General features: G+C 41.2%; 1 protein-coding gene across 1 annotated transcript in view; it reads left to right on the top strand.

The window, feature by feature from the left end:
* EYS (eyes shut homolog) overlaps window positions 1–22939 on the top strand; it is a 956188-nt gene extending 933249 nt beyond the window's left edge. Inside the window, exons 47-48 of the mRNA XM_067294141.1 lie at window positions 11351–11512; window positions 21744–22939. Coding sequence (XP_067150242.1) covers window positions 11351–11512; window positions 21744–22939 — 1358 coding nt within the window. The remainder of the gene's footprint in view (window positions 1–11350; window positions 11513–21743) is intronic.
* Window positions 22940–23365: the final 426 nt, after the last annotated feature.

Genomic DNA, 23365 nt, shown 5'->3' on the forward strand with positions numbered 1-23365 from the left:
GAGTTCCTGTATGGGAATGAATGATTTGAGGATATAAGGGACTTCTGGGAAAAAAATATAATTTGTGTAATATAAAATACATAATTTTATTTATTTATTTATTTATTTATTAGATTTAAAACCTACTCACTCTGTTGCTGAAAATATACTGGTCACCATATTTCATGAAGATGTTCAGAGCTAAAAACTGTGACAAGGGCAGGAATTCTTTTTAAAGCAAAGGACCTAGATTTACATGTCTACATGTGAGTTCAGTATCTAAGCTCCCATTGTCGTTAATGAACATCTAGTCGATAGAATTAGTGGAGCTATTTAGCTGACCAGATGCTTTTCTAAATATAGATTCTTAGTGCTGTTTGAGATGCCCTGGCATTCACATATGTCTCCAGAGCATCCAGCCAGGGTTCATAGAAATGGTACAGGACCTGTAACACACCTGTGCTTTTCTGGAATCACACGTGGAGGTAAGGCAATAGAGCTTGGGAAATTCAGTAGGTGCCTATGATTAGGAAACTGAATGGAGCCCTGGGGGCCGCTTCAGGGTGAGGTGAATCCCTTTCAGGGCTGCATTGACTGTATGGCAGAGCGGTGCTATTCAGTTGCCTGCAAATAGGCGACTAGTCCTTTTTACATGCTGTTGTATATCCCCCATGACCTTCAGCTGCCAACTCCAGAAAGTTGTGGGTTTCCTGTGTTACATCTGCCAGGTTCATGTGGATATCCTAGAGCAGCTCAATGGCAAGTGGCGCATGTTTCAGCAACTGAATCCTCTGCTACATCTCAGTTGACTATAATTGGAAACTGTCATGCCTTTGCATAGTATGTGTAGACACCTAAATGCAAGTGTCCTAATTGCCAAATGAATCTGTCCAATTATATAGTGATCTATGTTCCTGACTGAATTACTCTTATTAACACTATGCAGAATACCAGCTTTCTTACAGTCCAGTCCTCCTGAAAGCATGCTTGCACTGTTGTCAAACTAAGTCCAGCTCAAGAAATGAATAAGTAAAGATCTCAGTTTGTAACTAGATTCACAGAAGTTTTAGATACTTAACTCTTTGGCACCTTTATCAATTGTCTTATAAGGCTGCACTGAGATACAGTCACACTCGGTGCCCTAATCTTTAGAGAATTGAAGGCTTCCAGTGCAGAAATGCTCCCTATGAAGGCCTTTCAGACTGGGTGTTTCTTCTTGCAGGTTTCATCTTGTTAGCATTTTCAAGACATGTCAGTACCTGGAAGAGGCTTGCTACCAAAGCCAAGCATGGATTAAACGTTTGTTTTGTTAACATTGCATTTTCCTAATTGTCTAGCAATTAGGCATTCAGCTTTACTAACTGTTGCAATGCAAATATTCAAGCTCACATCTGTTGTATCCTTGAAGAATATAGTAATCACTGAGGTATTGGATATATAAGGTTTTCTTTTTTTCTCTGTCTTCTAGTATCATCTGTCTTCTAGTAGTCTTTTCTAACTCCTGAAATATTCATTGGACAGAAGAAATAGAAATTATCCATATCGTGGTTATAATATCCACATCCTCAGATGCAGGAGAATCAGGCTCAGGTTCCTCCTGCAATTGGTTTCTTAGCACTGAGGTTACATAGTTGTTCCCAGTACAGTTTGCTCACTCCCATGACGTAGTCTTACACACACAACTCAGTAGGTGTCATACTGAAAGCCTGAGCTCATACAATTTTGACTGGGTCTAGTGATTGCTATTTTAGGTATTGGAAAACCAGACGTCTCCTTACGGATTTAACCGTATGCTCCTGGATGTTAATTTCTAGCTAATTAGCTATCTAATTAGCTAACAGTAGAGAGTAAAACATACAACTGCACTGCAGCAAAACAAACAAACAGAACAGCAGACTTCACTTACAAAATTGTGTTCTCCTATTCCAGTATCACTCAGCGTAATGATTACCTCAGTCCATTCTCTTCAGGAACAGCCAGGATTAATAATGGCTGTAGGGCTGGCAAAATTACAACCTTCATAATGAGTACATGGTTCTAACTTCTGTTAGAGCTGTGTTAATAATCAATACTTTTATTAACATGCTCTACTTCTTGTTACTGCCCTGAAATGGAAGTTGAATTGTATTTTTTTTGTTATACATGAATTAGTTTGTTAGTTACAGAAAAGTTGCCTATTCAAAAAATCAAATTAAAGTGATATTGCAAAGGAAAAATACATTTCACTTTAGAGAAGTTGAAGTAAAATTTTTCAGTTTTTCCAAATAGCTACAAAAAATTGTCCATGCAATTTCAATAAACTTTCACTTGCTGCCTTAAGCAAAGAACCTCTCAAGATGAAAATGTTCATACAGCTGGATTTGTTATTACTTTCTAAAATGAAAAAAACTGTGTCTGGTGGAAATGTTCTCTCTGTAGGGAGGAATCAAGCCATTGAAAATTTCTGACTGTGGGTTTTAAAGCTTTCAGACATTTTTATTGTTAATGAACTGTTACCACTGCACCATAAGTGTCAATGCCCTGAGCACAGCTTCCCTGCCTCGCTGGGGGTTTGGCTGCCTTGTCTCAGAGCCGTCCTAAGATGTTGCAGGTGTCTGGCCTTGAAGAAAGCTCTGCTAAGAAGCCTCCTCAGGGCCTTCCTCCTGCTTTGCTCGGGAGCCGCTTTGAAGTTGAAGCTCCTGCCCTTGATCCCTGCCTCAGCTGCACTGCAGCAGCATCACAGTCATGCCTGCCTGGCCATGAGCCCCATTGATCTGGACCCAGCTGCTGACCCACAGACTGACCACCCTGCCCTGCCTCTCTCCAGGCCTGCCTGCCCACCTTGCTCAGGGTGCTGGGACTGGCCTGGCTGGCAAGGCCCTGCTGTGCTGGCTGGGCTATCGCCCTCAGCTCCCAGGTCCCCTCCATTAGAGAGCAGCCAGCTCTCGGTGAACCCTGACAGTAAGCCTGACTTCTGACACTACCAAAAAAAATACTGAGGCAAAAGTTATGAAATGTAATCAGGACAGTAGATTTATGGTGATAAGTGATAGAGTTTTATGGTAAATCTTGTGAGAAAGAGAGGTGGTGTTTTTTTTTCCCCCCCCACAAAGAATTGGCAAGAAGAAAAACTGATACAGCTAGTTAGCATCAAAGATTGAATGCAGTTTTTCAGAATCACTTTCAGAAGAAGAAGAGATTACATTGAACTGGGCCATTGTTGTTTGAAATGCAAACTACTTGGAGGGGTATTAACAAAAGGTGATAACAGACAGCAGGGTGGTTTTTTTAATGGAAGACATCTCATGGGAATTGCAAAGATAAGCATTAAATCCAATCTGGACACACAGTTCTCCAGATATGGTCTCACAGCTGCTGAAGGGAATAATCATCTGCCTTGACCTGCTGGCTGCTCTGGTTATAATAATCAGGATGCAGTCAGCCATCTTTGCAGCAAAGGCCACTGTTCATTCATTCAGCTTGTCCACCAGGACCCCACAGTGGCGTTGGCCAGCTGCCTCAGCACTCTGGGACACCTCCCCTCTGGTCCCCTGGCCTTGTGTATGTCTAGTTGGCCAGAGTGCTCCCAAACTCTTCCTCTGCCACAGCTACTGCTTCACTTCCCCAGACTCTGCTACTAGGCCCAGGGACCTGCGAGGCCTGAGCAGGCCTTACCAGTAAAGACCAAGGCAAAGAAGGCTTTGAGTATCTTGTTTTTTCCCATGTCCTTTGTCACTAGCTCCCCGCTTCATTGAGGAGTGTCCCCCCATTTTCCTTAGCTTTCTTGTTGCGATACAGTCATGGAAACACTTCTTGTTTTACTTCACAAACCTTACTGCTTTTGACTCCTGCTGAGTTGCGGCACTGAACTCCATCCCTGTGCCCTCAGGCAGTGTTCCTGCTGGGTAGCCCATCCCTGCTTCCCTTGTCTCTGTGTTTCCTTCCGTGTGTTTAGGTTCAATGGTTTTGTGTTGATCATCTTTTACCTTCCTGTTGCAAGATTATGTGATAGACTGAATGACAAAAAGGGCTTGCCGAAAGTTTTGAGGGAACAAGCTGAAGAAGGTTGAAGAAACTATCACAGTCAAACTCGCAAGGCAGTAGTTTAGGATGTGTACAGGCACTTCTGCTTTTATGGTGGGAATTAAGCTGTGAGAATAACCTAAAAAGCTTTGTTCATAGCAGCAGCAGAATAGGACTTATGAGCATCGACGGGGCTGATCAAAAGCGGATAGCAGAAGGAACCTGAAAAGTATTAACAAGTACTGGAGGGAAAGAAAAACATGCTTCAGCAATAGTACTTGCAGGAACACTGTGCTACTGTAGCTCTAATTGGTCTAATGGGATTTAGAGTTTAATTCTCTTTGTATCATTTAGAGATGTATAGCTTCATTAGATACTTGTACTCAGAGAAGTAAGTAAGTGAAACGTTAATCTGATACAGAACAAATGTTTGCTTAAATGCCTGTTGTGCTTACAGTGACCCATACAGTGTTTGGTGCCCTAGTGAGTAATGTAATAGTTACACAGCACAAGTCCTATAAACTTAGCTTATAGGATTCACCAAGGAATTCATTTGCCTTGTTTGTTCTAGTTCAGAGGTTCTCTAGAGTAAGCATATGTAACACAGGAATTGTCTTGCTCAAGTTTAGCCAAACTTATTTTCTTACCTTAGGAAAAATATGTTGTTGCAAGGAATACAACCATAAAGTACCTTTGCATTTGACATGATATGTTAGTTTTGCATATGCTTGCTGTGAAAACAAAGTGAAAAGCTTAAATTGTCTTATTCTTCAGCTTAAATCTTGTGTATTTATAGCTGCAGTGTTATTGCAGAGATGAAATTTTATTCTGATCTTCTGTGTGCACATGCAGACTTAAAGCCTTCTGTTCTGAGATATGGGTGCATATTTCCATGTACCTGTCAAGTCAGGTCTTTTTCATGCATATAATCAGTATTTACAGAATAATTTACAAGCAAATTAGAACTCATTCCAGCATGTCCTCTAGTTAGTCCTACCACATTGTGGCAAAATATGTTGTTTTCTGACCTTTGTTCAGATTTATTTATCAGGAATACAACACTTTTTTAGCAAAATGGATATAAAATACTTACATCTTGAAAGTTTCAGAATGAAGTATATTAAATAGAATACTTTTTTGATATCTATAAATCAGGATAATGATGCCTACGTTCAAAAACATTCAGACATCTATTGCTGAAAATATGGATGTTATTCTTTAATATTTTGTTTGTAATGTAAAATCCTGGATTTAATTCATTCTCTGATTGATACTATGAAATTACATTTTTTTTATCCTTGTTTTCTCTCTCTGCTCCAAGACCCTTTATCATAGCAATCTTCCTTTTATAAACCTTGCCAGTGCAGTGCTTCTTTCAGTGATGAGCAATGTAGCATTTCACCCACTGCTGCTGAACATTTTGCTTTCACGCTAGTCATGGCCCAAGCTTCCTTCATGAACAGTGAAGAATTAATTATGTTGACAAAGTGAAACTGAGTCTGTCATGAAGACTTTCAGACATGTAATTGTACACTTTGCCTAGTATCGCCTTTTAAGAAGCAGCATTTTTTAATGTATGATTGACTGCTGTGGCATAGTTTTTCCAAATGTAAGTCTTGCTGTACATAAATTTGCTAGGAGAAAGCTGATTTCTAAATGATGCAGAAAGCAAAAATGTCTATGAATAAAATGAATTATTATTTCTGAGTGATTTTTAAATATGAAGACATCAGTATAGTAATTGCATCCTTTACTAATGGAGAATATTACATGCTGAAAAGATCCAAGCACCTAAAGATCCATGGGAAAATTATTACTTTTAAGTATTATTTTATGTTGCCTTTTGTACTTGATAGTGGTTATAATTTTTAATAGCATGCATTATATCATTTCATCTATTTAGCAGGTTTTATTATCATTTGTTTTCCAGTGTAATTTCTACTATTAAGACTGTGTTTTTATTACTGTCATATTTTAAGTATAGTTGTCAGGAACTTCACATTTCTAATATTATGTAAGATACTACTACAGACAATGTATAACCTTGAAATAATAGCTATTATGATGCACAGGATGGGAGTGATTGTTAACATTGTTGTTTGAGAATATATGTATATGTTGAACAGCATATTTGATCATCAAAAGCCAGATTCTGATGAGAGTTAGACCATTTCATAAATCCATTATAGCTGGGATTCTGGAAAGCAAAACTTACTTTTAGACTTACTGAGAATTTGTGAGTTTAAATCCATGCTCCTTCCTCACAGGTATTAACTGTAACATAGTGGGGGGAAATGAACACAAAAACCAGCTGTGTTGTTATGAACTGATCAAAAGGCATCCTCAAGTCATTATATTGATAACAGGTGTGAGATCTGGACCTTGTATAATGGTGCATCTGTTTGCTGGAAACAGTCCACGAGGAGCACCTTGAATCCTATTATGAGGGCAGTAATATGACAAACAGGCCAATTACAAAATCTTGCAGCATGCCGACTGCACATCGGTGTGAGAATTAAGGCCCATCTGTGATGGGCTGTACAAGGTACAAGTGAATTCACCAGCAGATACTATGCAGAAAACTGGGATGTGCAAAAGTAACTTAAGGTGGCCCATGAGTGCACTGCAAGGACATCTTGAAGGCATATTTGATTGAAGACAAGTTACTCTAAAACTTCCATGGATTTGGGGGCACCAAAATGAAGACAGATGTAGATCTCTTTGAACAGAAAGAGCATAGCTTCAGCAGGAAAACTGTGAAAAGAGAGGAGTGCAGTACTTATGGTTCAGACATTTCTGGTGTTAACTAAGTAATAAAAAGTGCTTATCATGCAGAGGTCTGAAAGTACCCTGCACATCTAAATAGTTTGACTTTTTCCAGTATGGTGCTACAAACAAATAATACAGGAAACTAATAACAATAAACTTTTAACAACAATGAATTATCTCATCATGGATGAGGATGAGGAGGAGATGGGCATGGCTGCCAGGGAAGTACCTGGGACAACAGACCCTGTGCCCTGCTGGAACACCCGGAAAAAGCGGTGGGTGATTGTTGTGGGGGACTCCCTGCTACAGGGGATGGAGGCATCTATCTGCCAACCTGACCTCTTGTCTAGAGAGGTTTGTGGCCTGCCAGGGGCTCGTGTGAGAGACGTCATGGAAAGACTGCCAAGGCTTGTCCACGCTTCGGACTATTACCCACTGCTGCTCTTTCATGTGGGCGCCAATGACACCAAGGGCAAACTGGAGACCATCAAGCAGGATTTCAGAGCTCTGGGGATGGTGGTCAAGGGTCTGGGAGCCCAGGTCATCTTCTCCTCAATCCTGCCAGTGAGGGGGATGGATGAGAGGAGGAGGAGACGGACTTTCCAGGTTAACGACTGGCTGCGCCGCTGGTGTTGGCAACAGGGTTTTGGTTTCTACAACCATGGGACCCTGTTTGAAGATCGACAACTGATGGCGAGAGATGGGATCCACCTCACGAGGCGGGGCACGTGGGTCTTTGCCAACAGGTTGGCCAACCTGGTAAGGAGGGCTTTAAACTAGGAAAGATGGGGGAAGGGGAGAGTTTTAGTGCCAGGGTAGCTGGCAAAAGACTGCTCAAGTCAGGATGCCTCCAGCAGGTGAATGCAGCCAGGGAAGTGCGCATGGGATGTGGCTATGGAGGACCCTCTTGTACCCCTCCTGGGAAACCTGCATGCTCGATCACCTCGCTGAAATGCCTGTACACCAATGCACACAGCTTGGGGAACAAACAGGAAGAACTAGAGATCTGTGTGCGGTCGCAGGGCCATGATCTCATTGCCATTCCAGAGACATGGTGGGATAGCTCGCATGCTGGAGTGCTGTCATGGATGGCTACGTGCTTTTTAGGAAAGACAGGCCAGGAAAGCGAGGTGGTGGAGTTGCTCTTTATGTGAGAGAGCAACTGGAATGTATTGAGCTGTGCCTAGGGGTGGATGAAGAGCGAGTTGAGAGCTTATGGGTAAGGATCAAAGGGCAGGCTAGCATGGGTGACACTGTTGTGGGTGTTTACTACAGGCCACCTGATCAGGAGGAGGAAGTCAATGAGGCCTTCTACAGACAGCTGGAAGTAGCCTCACAATCCCAGGCCCTGGTTCTCATGGGGGACTTCAACCACCCCGATATCTGCTGGAAAGACAACACAGCTAGGCACAAACAGTCCTGGAGGTTCCTGCAGAGCATTGGTGACAACTTCTTGACACAGGTGGTGGAGGAGCCAACAAGGAGAGGTGTGCTGCTGGACCTTGTACTAACAAAGAAGAACTGGTTGGAGATGTGAAGGTTGGGGGCTGCCTTGGTTGCAGTGACCATGAGATGGTGGAGTTCAGGATCCTGCGAGGAGGCAGCAGGGCACCAAGTAGGATCGCAACCCTGGACTTCAGGAGAGCAAACTTTGGCCTCTTCAGGGACCTACTTGGAGGAATCCCATGGGTGAGGGCCCTAGAAGGAAGGAGTGTTCAAGAGAGCTGGTTAATATTCAAACATCACTTCCTCCAGGCTCAAGAGCGGTGCATCCCTGTGAGTAGGAAGTCAAGCAAAGGAGGCAGGAGACCTGCATGGATGAGCAAGGAGCTCCTGGCAAAACTCAACCAGAAGAAGGAAGTATACAGAAAGGGGGACAGGCCACTTGGGAGGAATATAGGAACGTTGTCAGAGTATGCAGGGATGCAACAAGGAAGGCTAAGGCCCGTTTGGAATTAAATCTGGCAAGAGAGGTCAAGCACAACAAGAAGGGCTTCTTCAAATACATCAGTAGCAAGAGGAAGACTAGGGAGAATGTGGGCCCTTTGCTGAATGGGGTGGGTGCCCTGGTGACGAAGGATGCAGAGAAGGCAGAGTTACTGAATGCCTTCTTTGCTTCAGTCTTTACTGCTCAGGCCAGCCCTCAGGAACCCCAGACCCTGGAGGCAAGAGAGAAAGTCTGGAGAGAGGAAGACTTTCCCTTGGTGGAGGAGGAGTGGGTTAGAGATCATTTAAGCAAACTTGACACCCACAAATCCATGGGCCCTGATGGGATGCACCCACGAGTGCTGAGGGAGCTGGCGGACATTATTGCTAAGCCACTCTCCATCATCTTTGAAAGGTCATGGAGAACAGGAGAGGTGCCCGAGGACTGGAAGGAAGCCAATGTCACCCCAGTCTTCAAAAAGGGCAAGAAGGAGGACCCAGGGAACTACAGGCCAGTCAGCCTCACCTGCATCCCTGGAAAGGTGATGGAGCAGCTCATCCTGGAAGCCATCTCCACGCATGTGGAGGACAAGAAGGTGATGAGGAGCAGTCAGCATGGCTTCACCAAGGGGAAATCATGCCTAACCAATCTGATAGCCTTCCTCGATGGAATGACTGGCTGGGTAGATGAGGGGAGAGCAGTGGATGTTGTCTACCTTGACTTCAGCAAGGCTTTTGACACTGTCTCCCATAACATCCTCATAGGCAAGCTCAGGAAGTGTGGGTTAGATGAGTGGACAGTGAGGTGGATTGAGAACTGGCTGAATGGCAGAGCTCAGAGGGTTGTGATCAGCGGCGCAGAGTCTAGTTGGAGGCCTGTAGCTAGCGGTGCCCCCCAGGGGTCAGTACTGGGTCCAGTCTTGTTCAACTTCTTCATCAGTGACCTGCATGAAGGGGCAGAGTGCACCCTCAGCAAGTCTGCTGATGATACAAAACTGGGAGGAGTGGCTGATACACCAGAGGGCTGTGCTGCCATTCAGAGAGACTTGGACAGGCTGGAGAGGTGGGCAGAGAGGAACCTCCTGAAGTTCAACAAAGGCAAGTGCAGGGTCCTGCACCTGGGGAGGAATAACCCCAGTCACCAGTCCAGGTTGGGGGTTGACCTGCTGGAAAGCAGCTCTGCGGAGAAGGACCTGGGAGTGCTGGTGGACACCAAGTTAAGCATGAGGCAGCAATGTGCCCTTGTGGCCAAGAAGGCCAATGGTATGCTGGGGTGCATCAGGAAGAGTGTTGCCAGCAGGTCGAGGGAGGTGATTCTCCCCCTCTACTCAGCCCTGGTGAGGCCACACCTGGAGTACTGCGTCCAGTTCTGGGCTCCCCAGTACAAGAGGGATGTGGCACTACTGGAGCAAGTCCAGCGAAGGGCTACAAAGATGATTAGGGGACTGGAGCATCTTTCTTATGAGGAAAGGCTGAGAGAGCTGGGCCTGTTCAGCCTGGAGAAGAGAAGGCTGAGAGGAGATCTTATCAACGTGTACAAGTATCTGAAGGGAGGGTGTCGAGAGGATGGGGCCAGACTCTTTTCAGTGGTGCCGAGTGAGAGGACGCGAGGCAACGGGCACAAACTGAAACACAGACACTTCCATCTTAACATGAGGAAAAACTTTTTCACTGTGAGGGTGACAGAGCCCTGGAACAGGTTGCCCCGAGAGGTGGTGGAGTCTCCTTCTCTGGAGATATTCAAAATGTGCCTGGATGCAATCCTGTGCAATGTGCTCTAGGTGACCCTGCTTGAGCAGGGTGGTTGGACTAGATGATCTCCAGAGGTCCCTTCCAACCTCAGCGATTCTGTGATTCTGTGATTCTGTGATCACTAACATAATTATATCTCAAATATGTAATAATGTCTTTATAGTGAAAAAAAATTGGAAACAGTTCCAAGTGACGTAAACAGAATAGAAAAGTATAATCATTGGTCACTTGGCTGAAGGAAGTTTAGCAAGCCTTATTTATTAGGGATTAATGAACAATTAGTGCTGACAGAAGTGGTAAGTCAGAATGATGAAGTTGTGTATAGCTCAAAACTGTATAATATAGCATCGCTGTAATTTTGTGAAAATGCTGCATTTCAATATAATATAGGACAATCTGAACTATCAAGCAGCTCAGTGTGATTATCCTAAAATAAATATCAGCAGCCAGTAATGAACACATTCCTCTTAAAAATGTACATTCTCATGACATACAAAGCAGTTCATAAAAAATCCTCTACTAAAGTTTTCATCTATATGTTGAAGAAATAATTGTTTATTCTGAATCCTGGAAAAGTACATTGCATTTGAATTTTTAAACAATGAAAATTTTAAACATGAAAATTACACTTACATTTATTTCAAAGTGAATGCTAACAAGATTACGTTTATTTCACATGACAACTATGGGCTTGATTGTTAATGAAAATAAGGCACCCAGAAAATGGAATGGCATTGATTTGCTATTATGTAAGTTTTATTCTGTATCTAGGTTATTTTTAGCCTTTGGAAACGGAAGAATTGAAAGTATTTTGTACAGCACTTGTGAACTATGCAAAATATCTGGAGACAACTGGTGCCACAAAAGCATAGCACTCGCAAAGTATCTTTCAGAAAAAGATATTTTCTCTTCTATTTTTCAGCTGTCTCCATTAGTGATCCATCTTTCAGAAGTAATGAATCATCATGGATGTCATTTGCACCCTTTTATATCCGACATAAGACCCACATCAAGCTACAGTTTCAGCCCCTTTCTCCAGATGGTATCCTGTTCTACGCTGCACAGCGTCTGAGCACTCAGTCAGGTAAGCAGTCACCAGTGCGCTAGCATCATACACCCAGGTGCTTTCTTGAAAAAGAAAAGAAGTACATGCAAGTGATTCAAGTAATTCATTATTGGTTCAATGTAACTCTTTGTCCATGATGACTGGCTTTTGAACTGTATGAATAATCAAGTGCATGCAAATGAGCACATGGAATAAAATTTTGGATGAGTCCAAGGCCAACAAAGGTTTAATGAAGTAGTTCAACAAATCATTTTCACCTGAAGAGTAATTGCAACCAGATCTTCAACAGGCATTTACTGATACTGCTCCCATAGCTTTGGTGCAACTATGCCAGGATTCACAATCTGAGGGTTTGGCCAGTATTTTAAAATCATGAAGAATAAAGCAATATAAAAACTGATCAAAATGAAGTCAAGGGAAAGTGAATTGACTATGAAGGAGCTGATGAAGTTCATCAGGAGTTTATTATATAATGCTGAGAAGTTCGCTGGTGCAGCATGCAAAACATGCAAGCTCTGCATTTGCCAGATATGCAGAATGAAAAAAATATATATCTAAATACAGTGTTTCTGCTATCTATAGAAGTATTTTTAAATATTAAGTCAAAGCAAGAAAACATAATTTGCTAACCAGTGTAAATAAATTTTAAAATTTTATCTCTAAGGTGTAAATTTGTTGTAATGTACTTTATTAATATATTTTGGGCTGCATTTCTGTGGTCTTGCATGTTTTTGAACAGAAGCATCACACATCATTCCTAACATATGATCTTAGAGTAGTGGTGAAATTTTCCACTTGTATCAAGTAGTAAGTTATGCAAAAACAGGGCTTTGTATGATGAAAAAAGTATTTAACTAATTATCAGATACCTGTAGATTTCTTTGTTCAAAGCCTAAAGGTTTGAGACACTTCAATAAACCTACTCAGACACACACACTTACACACAGGTATACCCAATTTACCACCTTCTTATTCTCTACACAGACGTTTTAATAGGCTACTGTTAGGTAAGACTGATAGGGTCATGATACAGTGCTGGTACCTTCTGTCTGCCTTTTTCTAATTACGGCCACCTACAGAGAAGCAGCTACAAAGAAAAATATATGGAATATCTGAAATACAAATACATTTATTTACAAAGAACTCATGTCTTCTACAATGAATCTTTTATACTTTTATCACTTACAGGCCAAATTCTGAAATGCTCTGTGAATAGTTCTCTCCTGTGTAAGCTAAAGCATTACATGGGCCATGAAAAATAGAAGAGAAAGAAGGCTCTCTCTCAGAAGAACCCCAGAATAGTCAAAGGTCATGGAAGCAGCTAGTATATAAAGAAATTAAATATCTCTTTGGAAGTATCAAAGAGATTCTGCAGCCTGTTTAGCTTGGGCTAGGAGTGGTTTAGCACGAACAAGCCCTAGTTCTATAGCCAATAGTGAATATTTAGTTTGCAAAGGAGGGAGTATTTTCTTAAAATCTCTGTCTAGAGCCACGCAAATTTCATTTCAAAACAAAAACATAACAAAAGCGATTATTGATTTGCTTTACAGCTGTCCTACTCCCATTTTTACTATGCTGAAGTTCTGAAAGATTTAGGAAAAGCTAATCGTCTGGCTTTTTACATTTGCCTTCATATAATCCTGTCAAATCCAGACAGAATTAGACTGATGAAAGATTCAAAAGTATTCTTAGCAGCCAGCAGATGTGAAAGAGCTTTCTGTTGTGGATTAGTTTACAAAGCACTTTATATAAAGCCTTTTCTTCTACATAGTTATGTAAGATTTAATAAATTGATTGTCCAAACCACAAGATTTTTTTTTTTCTAAAGTTCTTGTTTAATAGAAAATAATTAGGACATTTCTATTGTCTGTTCTTTTTTCTCACTAACAATGCTGTTTTTGTAAAAGAAATGAGCTCTGACTGTGAAACTAATTTAGAAATGAGACTGAGTTATAGTATGTCACAGTAGCACAGTTATACAGTGGCTTGTTACCAAATATAAACACTACACCGGGACTTTTCCTGCCAACTGCAAGGGACCACGCATGCCAAAAAAAAAAAAAAAAATCCTCCCATCAGAAAAAAATGTTCAGTTGGTGAAGAAATAACCATGAGGCTTTCCTTGAAACATTTCCTTCTTGTTTTGGTCTTTTCAAAGAACAACACATAACGTTTCTAGAAATGTGGATACTTGGATAGACTCTCCACTCAAAAGCTGGTATGCTCGTTCCAGTCTCCACTCCTCTAAGAGTGTAATTACTTCAGTACATACATTTAAACAGTTGGCCTAAAATGGAAGGCATCCTATCAGTCTTTTTTTTTTCTATTAGCAGAATTCCCTGTAATTCTGCCAATCATGGGCTCTTTTGCCTTGTCAGCTGTTTCTAGAAGTGTTTCATGTCTTTACGCCTGGTAAAATTCCTTTGTGCAGCTCCTAAGAAAGTAATTCGAAAGTCCGGCAGAATTTTAAGTGGCTAGTTTTTAATCATAAGCTGAAAAAATGAGCTAGTGAGCTGTATATGCATATTTTAGTTTGGAAACTTGCAGATAGAAGACAAAGGGTCTCCCTCACCCCTTCAATTACTTGTCTTATACCAGGGAAGGTAAAGATGTAGGAGATACACACAGTTATATGCAATGTTTCTGAATGAGGTCTCTGAAAATAATATAGCATTGTTATGGAATTTCACAAAGTGTTGGTAGAAGGCCAGCCCACTTCACATTCCCTCAAGCGTAGTGTAGCTTCTTTCTGCCAATGAAAGTGTGAGAGATCCATTGAATAGCATTTAATTCAGACAGGGTTAGCTAGATGCTACTCAAATGCTTCAACAGATATAATTTAATATAATTTACCTAGGGCCACCCTATATACTTGAAGATTTTTGCACTCCAGGTAAAAAGCAATAAGGAAGGAGCATAATCTTTTTGTTGAGTCATAATATTAATGAAGCTTTATTCTTGTTCATAAAGGCGGAATATGCTGCAGACTGTCTGCATTATTCTAGGGTTGAGACTAGGGTGACAGAAAGGTTTGCTCCCTGACAAGATGAAAAAGAACAGTTACACTGGGTGACTAAGAAGCAAGTTAGGTTAATAAAACAGAATAGGATGAGTCACACTATGTTTAATATTCAAGCTCTGCAACACCAGCAATCTCTTTCTTAAACAAGGCTGTGTTGCCTACCTGGTCTGAAAAGTTTAGAAACATTAATGCCTGAAATTTAAGGAATTTCAGCTAAAAAAAAAAAAAAAAAAACCTAAAGCCTGAAAATAAGAACGAGATGGACAGTGTGGTTATGTGATGTTTGCATGCTTTATTAGACATTGTTTATTGTAGAAACTGAATCACACTATAGAATTGCACTAAAATCTTTTGAAAATGTTCAGAATAGCTGGAATATCCAGATAAGAACAAGTGCTGCTTTCCTAGTCACAAACAAATTGACTATCTACCCACTTTTAGAAGAGAGTCTTCTCTTTTGGCAGCCATATTTCCTTAGCCAACAGGGACATACTTTCTGCTTTGTTGATAGTTTTGGAATCATTTGCATGGACAAAATTAGCAGTGGAGATAGGCAACAGTTCTGCTTCCTTTGCAGCAGAACAGTCATCCCTATTGACCTGGAATCCATTTTGTGCGTGAAGTACTGTCGCTGTCTGTTACTCTGCCACTGTCAGGCAAACCAAAAATGAAGCAGCCAGATTAAGGTTGCTCGATGGGGGTGTCTCCTAGCTGCTGAAGTATGCCAGGGGGATAGTGCTGTCTAAATGAAGCAGAAAGGTTTCCTCACCAAGGAGAGCAGCATTTTTGAAGGGCAAGGCTGAACAGTCTAACCTGCAAGTGAATAATAGCCCACCTCTTCTAGATACATGCACATCACTACATAATTGGGGCTGTTCTGGATCGTAGCTGTGCCCTCCTGCTCTGAGAAGATGTTCCAAGGGGAAGGTAGGATCCAGCTGTGATCACAGTGATTTTTACATGATTTGAGAGATTTACAGACTTGACAATGCAAGATTGAGAACAGGTGGTATCTGACTTCATACATGGAGTAGAATCATTTTGTAATAATCCCATGAAAGCATGTCCATGAAGTAGCGCCTCTGAATGCCAAGGCATTAAAGGCACTGTGCTATGGCTGCCAGTAGATAAAAAATCAAATTACAGTAGCTGCAACAAGCTGCTATAATCTGTCAGCTGACCGATACATAACTGTGCGTGTGCATTCAGACCATGACAAATACAGAGTCAAGGTTTAAAAAAATAGAGAGAGAGAGAGCCAATAGGGCAACATAAGGTACCATGTTTGAAGCTGAGAACAACAGAAGCTTCAGCCATGCTGAAGTACTGGCTAGCAGTTAGTGACAGGAAGTCCAGGGGCTGCAGAAGGGTGGGAGTATGGCTTGTCTCCTCTCTCTATCCTTTGTTCCCTTGTTCTGTCTGTTCATAGCCCTCCCCCCCCCACTCCCCATTATGTTTTGCTTCCCTTCCCTGGTCCTGGGCCTCATTCTGGCTCTTGGAAATGCTCTGAAGCCCAGCTGTCAAGGGTAGCTGCTGGTCAGTTAGGTTCCCTCTTGTGTGGGGCCCACAATACGTTGCCTTCCTGGGCCACAGCTGCTCAGCTGTAGGCTGAGGTGGCTATTTCACCCTCTACTAGAGGAGAAAAGTTTTGCTTCTGGAAGATTCATAAAGGGTCACAGCATAGGAGGAGGATGTGATTTGGGTCCATGGATAATGGTACGGGACAGCAGGGTGAAAGATAAACCAAGAGGAAAAGGGCGATGAGAAAAGGAAGAATGAAAGCAAAGGGACCTGAGTTCAATATGGCAGGAAAGAACAGTGAGTGAAGATATACCTGGAGCTGTGATGTTTATAGGATGCATCATACCATAGGATGCATACCAAAAAGAGACTATAATACTGTTGGAGAGACAGGCATCTTATTATGGTGGCTTACGTAGGTCAACTTAAAATGAAGATTAGCATATACTGAAACCAACCTAGAGCAAGAGATTTCCCTTTCATTAACTGAGAATGATTCCTGTGACTGTTACTGTTTATGAGAGCAAAGGTTCAAGTGTTCACCATAATACTGAGATATTTGAGAAAACTGACGCTGGAAATGGATCATGCCTACTGGTAGCACTTTGATAAAACCCCAAGATACCACAGGCAAGATGAACAGGAAAACCCTGTATGGATGGGAATCCTAAGAAATCCTAAGAATCCTACTGTATCAAAATGGTAAATGCCACTCAGTAGAAGACTGCATCCACTGCTTCTAAAGTTACTTAAAAGGATGCTCTGGAAGCCCTGTCAGCCTTAAAAACTAACAGGAAATCCTCCTTAGTGTCAATGTAATAACAACTCCTCATTCAAGAGCTCAAAGTTAAATCTGGCAGATAGTACACACTAATTTGCAGTGAGGTATAAAAATAAACTCAGGACCCTAACTGATAAGCAAAGATTTTGCCTTTTACGCACACACACTGAGCGCAAGAGTGGACTGAGTGACTATGGGGAAGAGAACTTGGAAGAGGAATATTAAAAGTAGCATTTGTGATATCCTACTTATGGTCTGTCAGCCTGAAATCCTCTAGGAGTGTATTCAGTCCTCCTAGGAAATAATGCTGTCATTAGGCACATTAAATAGTGAATATAACAACTTTCCCCAACAGAGGTGTCCAAATTTAATACCATCCCATTTGTTATGTACTGTAGTGCTTCTCCATGAACAGGATGTCTCACATTAGATCGAAAACATTCCTAGTATACATTTCTAACTATGCTGAGCTTTGACACATTACCATGCAGATGAGTTTCCTGTGATGACCTAGGAACATACAGACACCTCTGTATTTCTAGATAGAAGCTGAAAACAAAAGAGCATTGCAAGAATTTTAAACTTTACTGTTGGATTATAGCCAGCGTAGCTACAGGGCATCTTTCAGAGCAGTGAGAATCCCGAATTTTTTTGTGACGCATTCAGAATCTGTCATAAGAAGTCATATAAGCAGATATTGTCACAGATATCCCAGATCTCACAGTAGCTGTCAGATGAACCTATAGGAAACCTTTCATTAACTCCCAGTTTTAGGTACTAACTGTTCAGGACCTAGAGTTGACTTGGCTTCTATGAACTTTAATGTCTGATATGGGAGCAGGTGAGACTTGTGCGCATTCATTATGAAACCCTGAAAATTAAAGTGATGAAGAAACACTGATACCTGTTTTGGAAGTGCTGCCTTCTACCATGGGATAGAGAGATGAACCACTTTATCTGAGGTGGAGCAGCTTTAACTTTTAGGCACTTGGTGAAACCCTGAGTTGGATTTGCAAGTACGGTACTATTTTAAGTCCAGAAGAGTTCCTTGCTTAAGGCAACACCTGCTGTAAAACCCCCTTCCCCCAAGAAGGCAGGAAAACAATCTTTTAGCACTTCAGCCATAAAAATCTTTTTACTTTATCTTGACAAAATAGGGAAGGTTGGAGAGTCAGGGAAGTGCATCAGAAGTGAACTGAATGCTGTGACCACTGAAAATTGTGTTCAGTACCCAGCGACTTGGCATGCTGTAGTTCCAAGCCAAAGTGAAGCTCCAATAGTCTATTTCCGAAGAGAAGGATGCCACCTCATTGAGACAGATTGACTTACAGTTCCTTGCACACCATCCAACAAGTAGCACAACAGCTTGAGTACAAAACAAAAATAATGAATGTGAATGTCTACCTCAATAGTCTCTCTAGTTTTGTGACAGTACTGATGAGGATAAATTGTCCATATTAGTCAAGAGATGTTGAAAAACCATTTGAAAATCTAGAAGCTAGGTTGTGTGTCCTATTTATAGACTATTTTCTACAGTGTAGGGATCAGCCCCAAAATCTGCTGTTAGAAAAACTGAGGAGCCTTCAAGCCTAATGAAAGCAAGCTTCCTCAAAAAAAATCTTTGGCCCCAATTTGTGCTTTATGGGACAGGCCTGAGCAGTGCACTCAACACCCTGTCTTAGAAGACCAGAGACAGCTAATTTAACTTGCTTCATGATCTCCCATACTGAGACAGCTAAGAGGAAGAATTCAGTGGTAAAGACACTTTCTGTTTGTTTACAGCAGTGACACAATTTGTACAATGTGGACCTGGAGAGATGTTTGGTTGCTGACTGTCAGCACCTCAAAATCAGCAGTTATTAGCAGCTACTAAAAAGACAAACTAGACACAAAACACACTGAATGGCTGAGAGAAGTTAGGGAAACTCTCACATGGTTGTAAACACGAAATAATGCTTCTTCTCTCACCATTCCTCCTCTCCCCTAGCCCTTCCAGCTCCCGTTGTTGGGAAGAGCTATGTTTGACTCCCAGGTGCGGGATATAGCACCGGTAGCTTTAGGAGCCCCTGGCAGCATGCTTCCTGCAGCAGCCACGGTCCAGATTACATAGCACCACAACTGTTCTTCACGCATCCAGCAGGCACCCGCTCACCAGCACACACATGAGAGCCAGACCAGGCTGCTGTGTAATGTTCTTTGTACTTGGAACTAACTCCTAAGAAATTTAGAGTGAAGAGCTGAACCTACACACTGCTAGTAGCTCTGGAGAGGCCCTGAGGCAGTCTGATGGCACAGCAGAGGCCTCAGTTGTACAGCTCTTCCCACAGACACAGGGCACAGAGAGGTCCCCTGCTGAAAATGTCACTGGTTGTTACAGTGAAGAGGAACAGAGACAAACCTGTAATTCACCTTCACTCTGAGAGGAAGCTTCATGGACACTGAGCACACGGCACTTCGTATTCCAGTCCTGAAACATTTTCAGCACATTTTCCCTGAGAGCACCTTTGCATGATAAATTTCATGGAGAAGTACTGAGCCAAACTCTGGGATCAGCATTAACATCGTAAACCATTTTTTTTTCTTAATGCTTTGCTGTTCTGGCCAAAGACTAGAAAGGCAAGTCATCTGTAAAAAAGAATTTAACTTGGAGAGTAAGAAAGTGTCCTGATAGTGTCAGGGAAAGCTTATATTAGAGAGCTAATTTTTGTTGTTGTTGTTCAAAACTAGCAGAAGGAAGTATTTGACAGGCCTTGAATCTGTGCTAGAACATAATCCAGAGCACTTAGCCATACTCTCCCCTAACTTTGTAGTTAGCAGATGTAGTGACACAGAGTTGCTCTTGTAATAAAAGTTATCTATGGCTCCAAAATCAACTTCAACATCAAACCTAATGATGCATTTTCCACATCAGAAGTGCTGTGGCTAACTTAAGACTCCTGAAACTGTGCCCACATTTTCCTAGACCTCATTGAACCACTGTTCTCTAATTCATCTGAAACAGATTGTTGGGAAATGTGCAAAACTACCAAAAACTTCCCCGTAGGCCAGGAAATCTGAGAGAAGCTTCAGCTTCTCCAGCTCCTGATTACAGGCCAGATGAGCAATCAAGCCCCAAGCTGAGGTTTTCCTTCTTCCTAGGCAGCAAAGAATGAGGACTCAAAGTCTGCATATCTCGGTCAGAGGGATGACAGAAGCCTGCCAAAGAGGGAGTTCAGAAGCTTTTTCTGATGCTCCTTTCTTACCTTAGGCTGAGGTCCTGACAAAAGAATTAGACAAGCAGGTTACATGCATTGCTGAAACAAATGAGAAGATGAGTACAGTCATCAGGAAAGAGAACTACACACTGGCAAATTGAACAAGCTTGAAGCCACATCACTTGGCAAAAGCAAACACATGTGAAGGGAAAGATACCTACGTTGTGAAAAAAGGAAAACAAGGGCCTCAAAAAGAACACTAAAGGCAGGTAAGAAAAAAAAGATATGGACCAGCCAGCTGGGAGGAAGCTCCCCACAACGGTTGGGCTGGCATTGCCGGAACGTAGAGCGTTCTCCTCAGCCTTCTGCCGTGCCCCAGCCAGGCAGAAACCCCCAAACCTCTCCATCCCCGCATTCATGCAAACCTGGACAACTGCTCGAAAGAGAAGTATAATTGTAATGACTCCTGTAAGTTTCCAGTAAGTTAAGCCACTCATTTTTAACTTCAATAAAGGCAATGTAATTCATGGATTAGACCTACTCAAAAACTAAAACTGGAAGAAAGAAAACTTCATTAATTCTACTAATAGGTCCATCCTTGAGAATGCTGAATCATTTAGAAAATTCTGCTTTCCAAATTTGAAGTTATTTCTTCATTAGTAAAATATTACATGGAAATTTAAGCTTTACTGATAACTATTAGAAAAAGAGAGAAAAAAGGTTATATCCAAATTTGATAAACTTACTAATTTAAATGAATTTAATAAATAAAACTTATACCTGCAACTTCCAAAGGTAATACTAAAAATGAGTTAAATTGTAAAAGTAAACATCAAGAAGTTAGGCAATCTGACCTTCACTTGCACATTGCATAGACACCATGCATTACAATAGTGATAAACATCAAGTCTGAAGATTAACGCCTTCCTCTTTGCACAGGCTCTACAATGCTGTCCTCTTCTGCCTATCACCCTTCCCTACGCCTGTCCTAGAAACCATCCTTCCAGCTCTTGTTTCCTAACCTTTCCCAACTTTTCTTCTTCATGTTTGTAAGTGTAGTTCAAAGTGGTATTCTCTCCTTTTATTTTGCCTGTAAGGCCAGAGAGTACAAGAAAAGATAACTCCATCTTAATATTTTATGCCATGGAGGCCTGCAGAAGAGGCATGAAAAACGGGGGAGAAAGATGAAGGAAAAAAAAAAAAACAACCCAGTTTATCAGCTTCTACAGCTGTCAGATCCCCAAATCCAAAACAGCCCAGTTGCAAAAGATGCTCCAGGAAAAACAGAGTGTGCTTGGTATAGACACTCTTCAGTGCATTCAACTGACAAATCCAACAAGCCTTTATTCAGCATATGGAAATTGAGATTATCCTAGCATTTAACTTGGCCAGAACTTGATTCTTTTTCACAAGAACACCAGCAGACATTCTCTAGTTGCCGAAGTGATCCTACTTCCCCTTCCCAGACAATAATATTTCTTTGAAAAACAGAAAACTTCAGGAGTTTGTTTTTCACTGGGGAGTGGGTGCGAAGGAAGTAACCATGAGAAGGGCCATCATGGAACATTTCAATTTATATGTTTTAATTATAACAATGGTACAAGGCCACTGAAAATGAGCTACTGAATTGGGGAAGTGTGGGTATGAGAGCATGAAAATACTAAAGGATATGCTATTGCTCAGTGAGCTTCCTCTAAAAAGTAAAACCCTATTTTATACTGTTTTCTACAGGTGACTTTCTATGTATATCCTTAGTAAATGGATTTATACAATTGCGCTACAATCTTGGAGACAAGACAGTTATCCTGCAGACTTTTCAGAAAGTCCATACAAATGGAAATAGATGGCATTCTCTCAGAGCAGGAAGAGTCGGTAACGAAGGCTATCTGGACCTGGACGGTGTCAACGTTACTCAGAAAGCTACTGCTGGAATGAACGCTCTAGACACACATACTGATTTTTTTGTTGGAGGAGTGTCCTCTTTAAATCTTGTCAATTCAATGGCAACAGAAAATGAGCCCACAGGATTCAGTGGCTGTATACGAGAAATTCTTATAAACAACAGAGAACTGAAACTTACTGTGACCGATCCAAAAGAGGGAGCCAACGTAGGCGACTGCGATGGAACAGCTTGTGGGTACGCAGTGTGCAAAAATAATGGAACGTGTCAGGTTGAAGGCTCGGGCTTTTCTTGTTCTTGCCCACAGCAGTGGATAGGGAATAGATGTGAACAATCTATTTACTGTTCAGAAAACAGGTGTGGGTCTCAAGCTCTCTGTATCCCTCAACCTATTTTATTTTCATATATCTGTGTATGCGCACTGGGATGGTCAGGTAAGTACTGTGACAACAAAATCACATTTTTTACAGTAAAGTTTGTTGGCAACTCCTACATCAAATACATAGATCCACATTATGGAAAAAGAGACCTCCAGCATAGCCGTATTTCTTTAAATTTTACTACCAATCAAACTGAAGGCTTAATATTATGGATGGGAAAAGCTGAAGATGAAGACAATGATTTCCTTGCTCTTGGTATTGCCAATGGAACATTAAAAATTGTAGTTAATCTGGGAGAAAGAATCTCTGTTCCTCTAATTTATAGCAAATTCTCCATTTGTTGTGGAAGATGGCATGTTGTTACTATAGTTCAAAACCAAACTTGTATTAAGGTGTATCTAGATGAGGATCTAATTCTTTTTGAAGATATTGATCCACAAAGAAAATATACTGCTCTAAACTATGGAGGCATTTGTTATTTTGGTGGGTTTGAAATTGGCAAAGAAGTAAATATAGTCACTACAGGGCTTTTTCAGCAGGAATTCATTGGCAGAATTAAAGACGTTGTGCTCTTCCAAGATTCTAAAAAAATTCAGCTAATGAAAGCAGAAGGTTATAACATTTACAATGGAGATGATGGAAATTAACTGAAGAACTGATTTAAACTTTTTAAAAAGTGATGTAATTAGAGGAATTTCCTTTTCCTTCTGTCTCTTGTGATAGCTGGCAGTGTAAGATTAAGGAACTGCTGCAGAAAGCACTTAGTAATATTGTCCCTGCACTCTAATACCTTTTCTTTTTTTTAACATTGTGGATTAATAGCATACATAAAATGTGGTCAAACATTTTACTTTTACTCATCTAATTACTTAGAGATATCTTTTAATATTTACTTTAAAATAATAGAAGAGCCTGATTTACTTTGATTTATTGTGCTGCAAATAGTTTTGTAGACAGATAAATAGGTAATTAGCTTAGAAAAACAACTGTCAATCCAGTATTAATTTTTTTGACTTTATGAGAACAGACAACTTACCTGTTTCATCAAAACTCTACATTTTATTAAAATGCAT

This window comes from Apteryx mantelli, chromosome 3 (assembly GCF_036417845.1).
Source record: "Apteryx mantelli isolate bAptMan1 chromosome 3, bAptMan1.hap1, whole genome shotgun sequence".
NCBI classification, from domain to species: Eukaryota; Metazoa; Chordata; class Aves; order Apterygiformes; family Apterygidae; genus Apteryx; species Apteryx mantelli.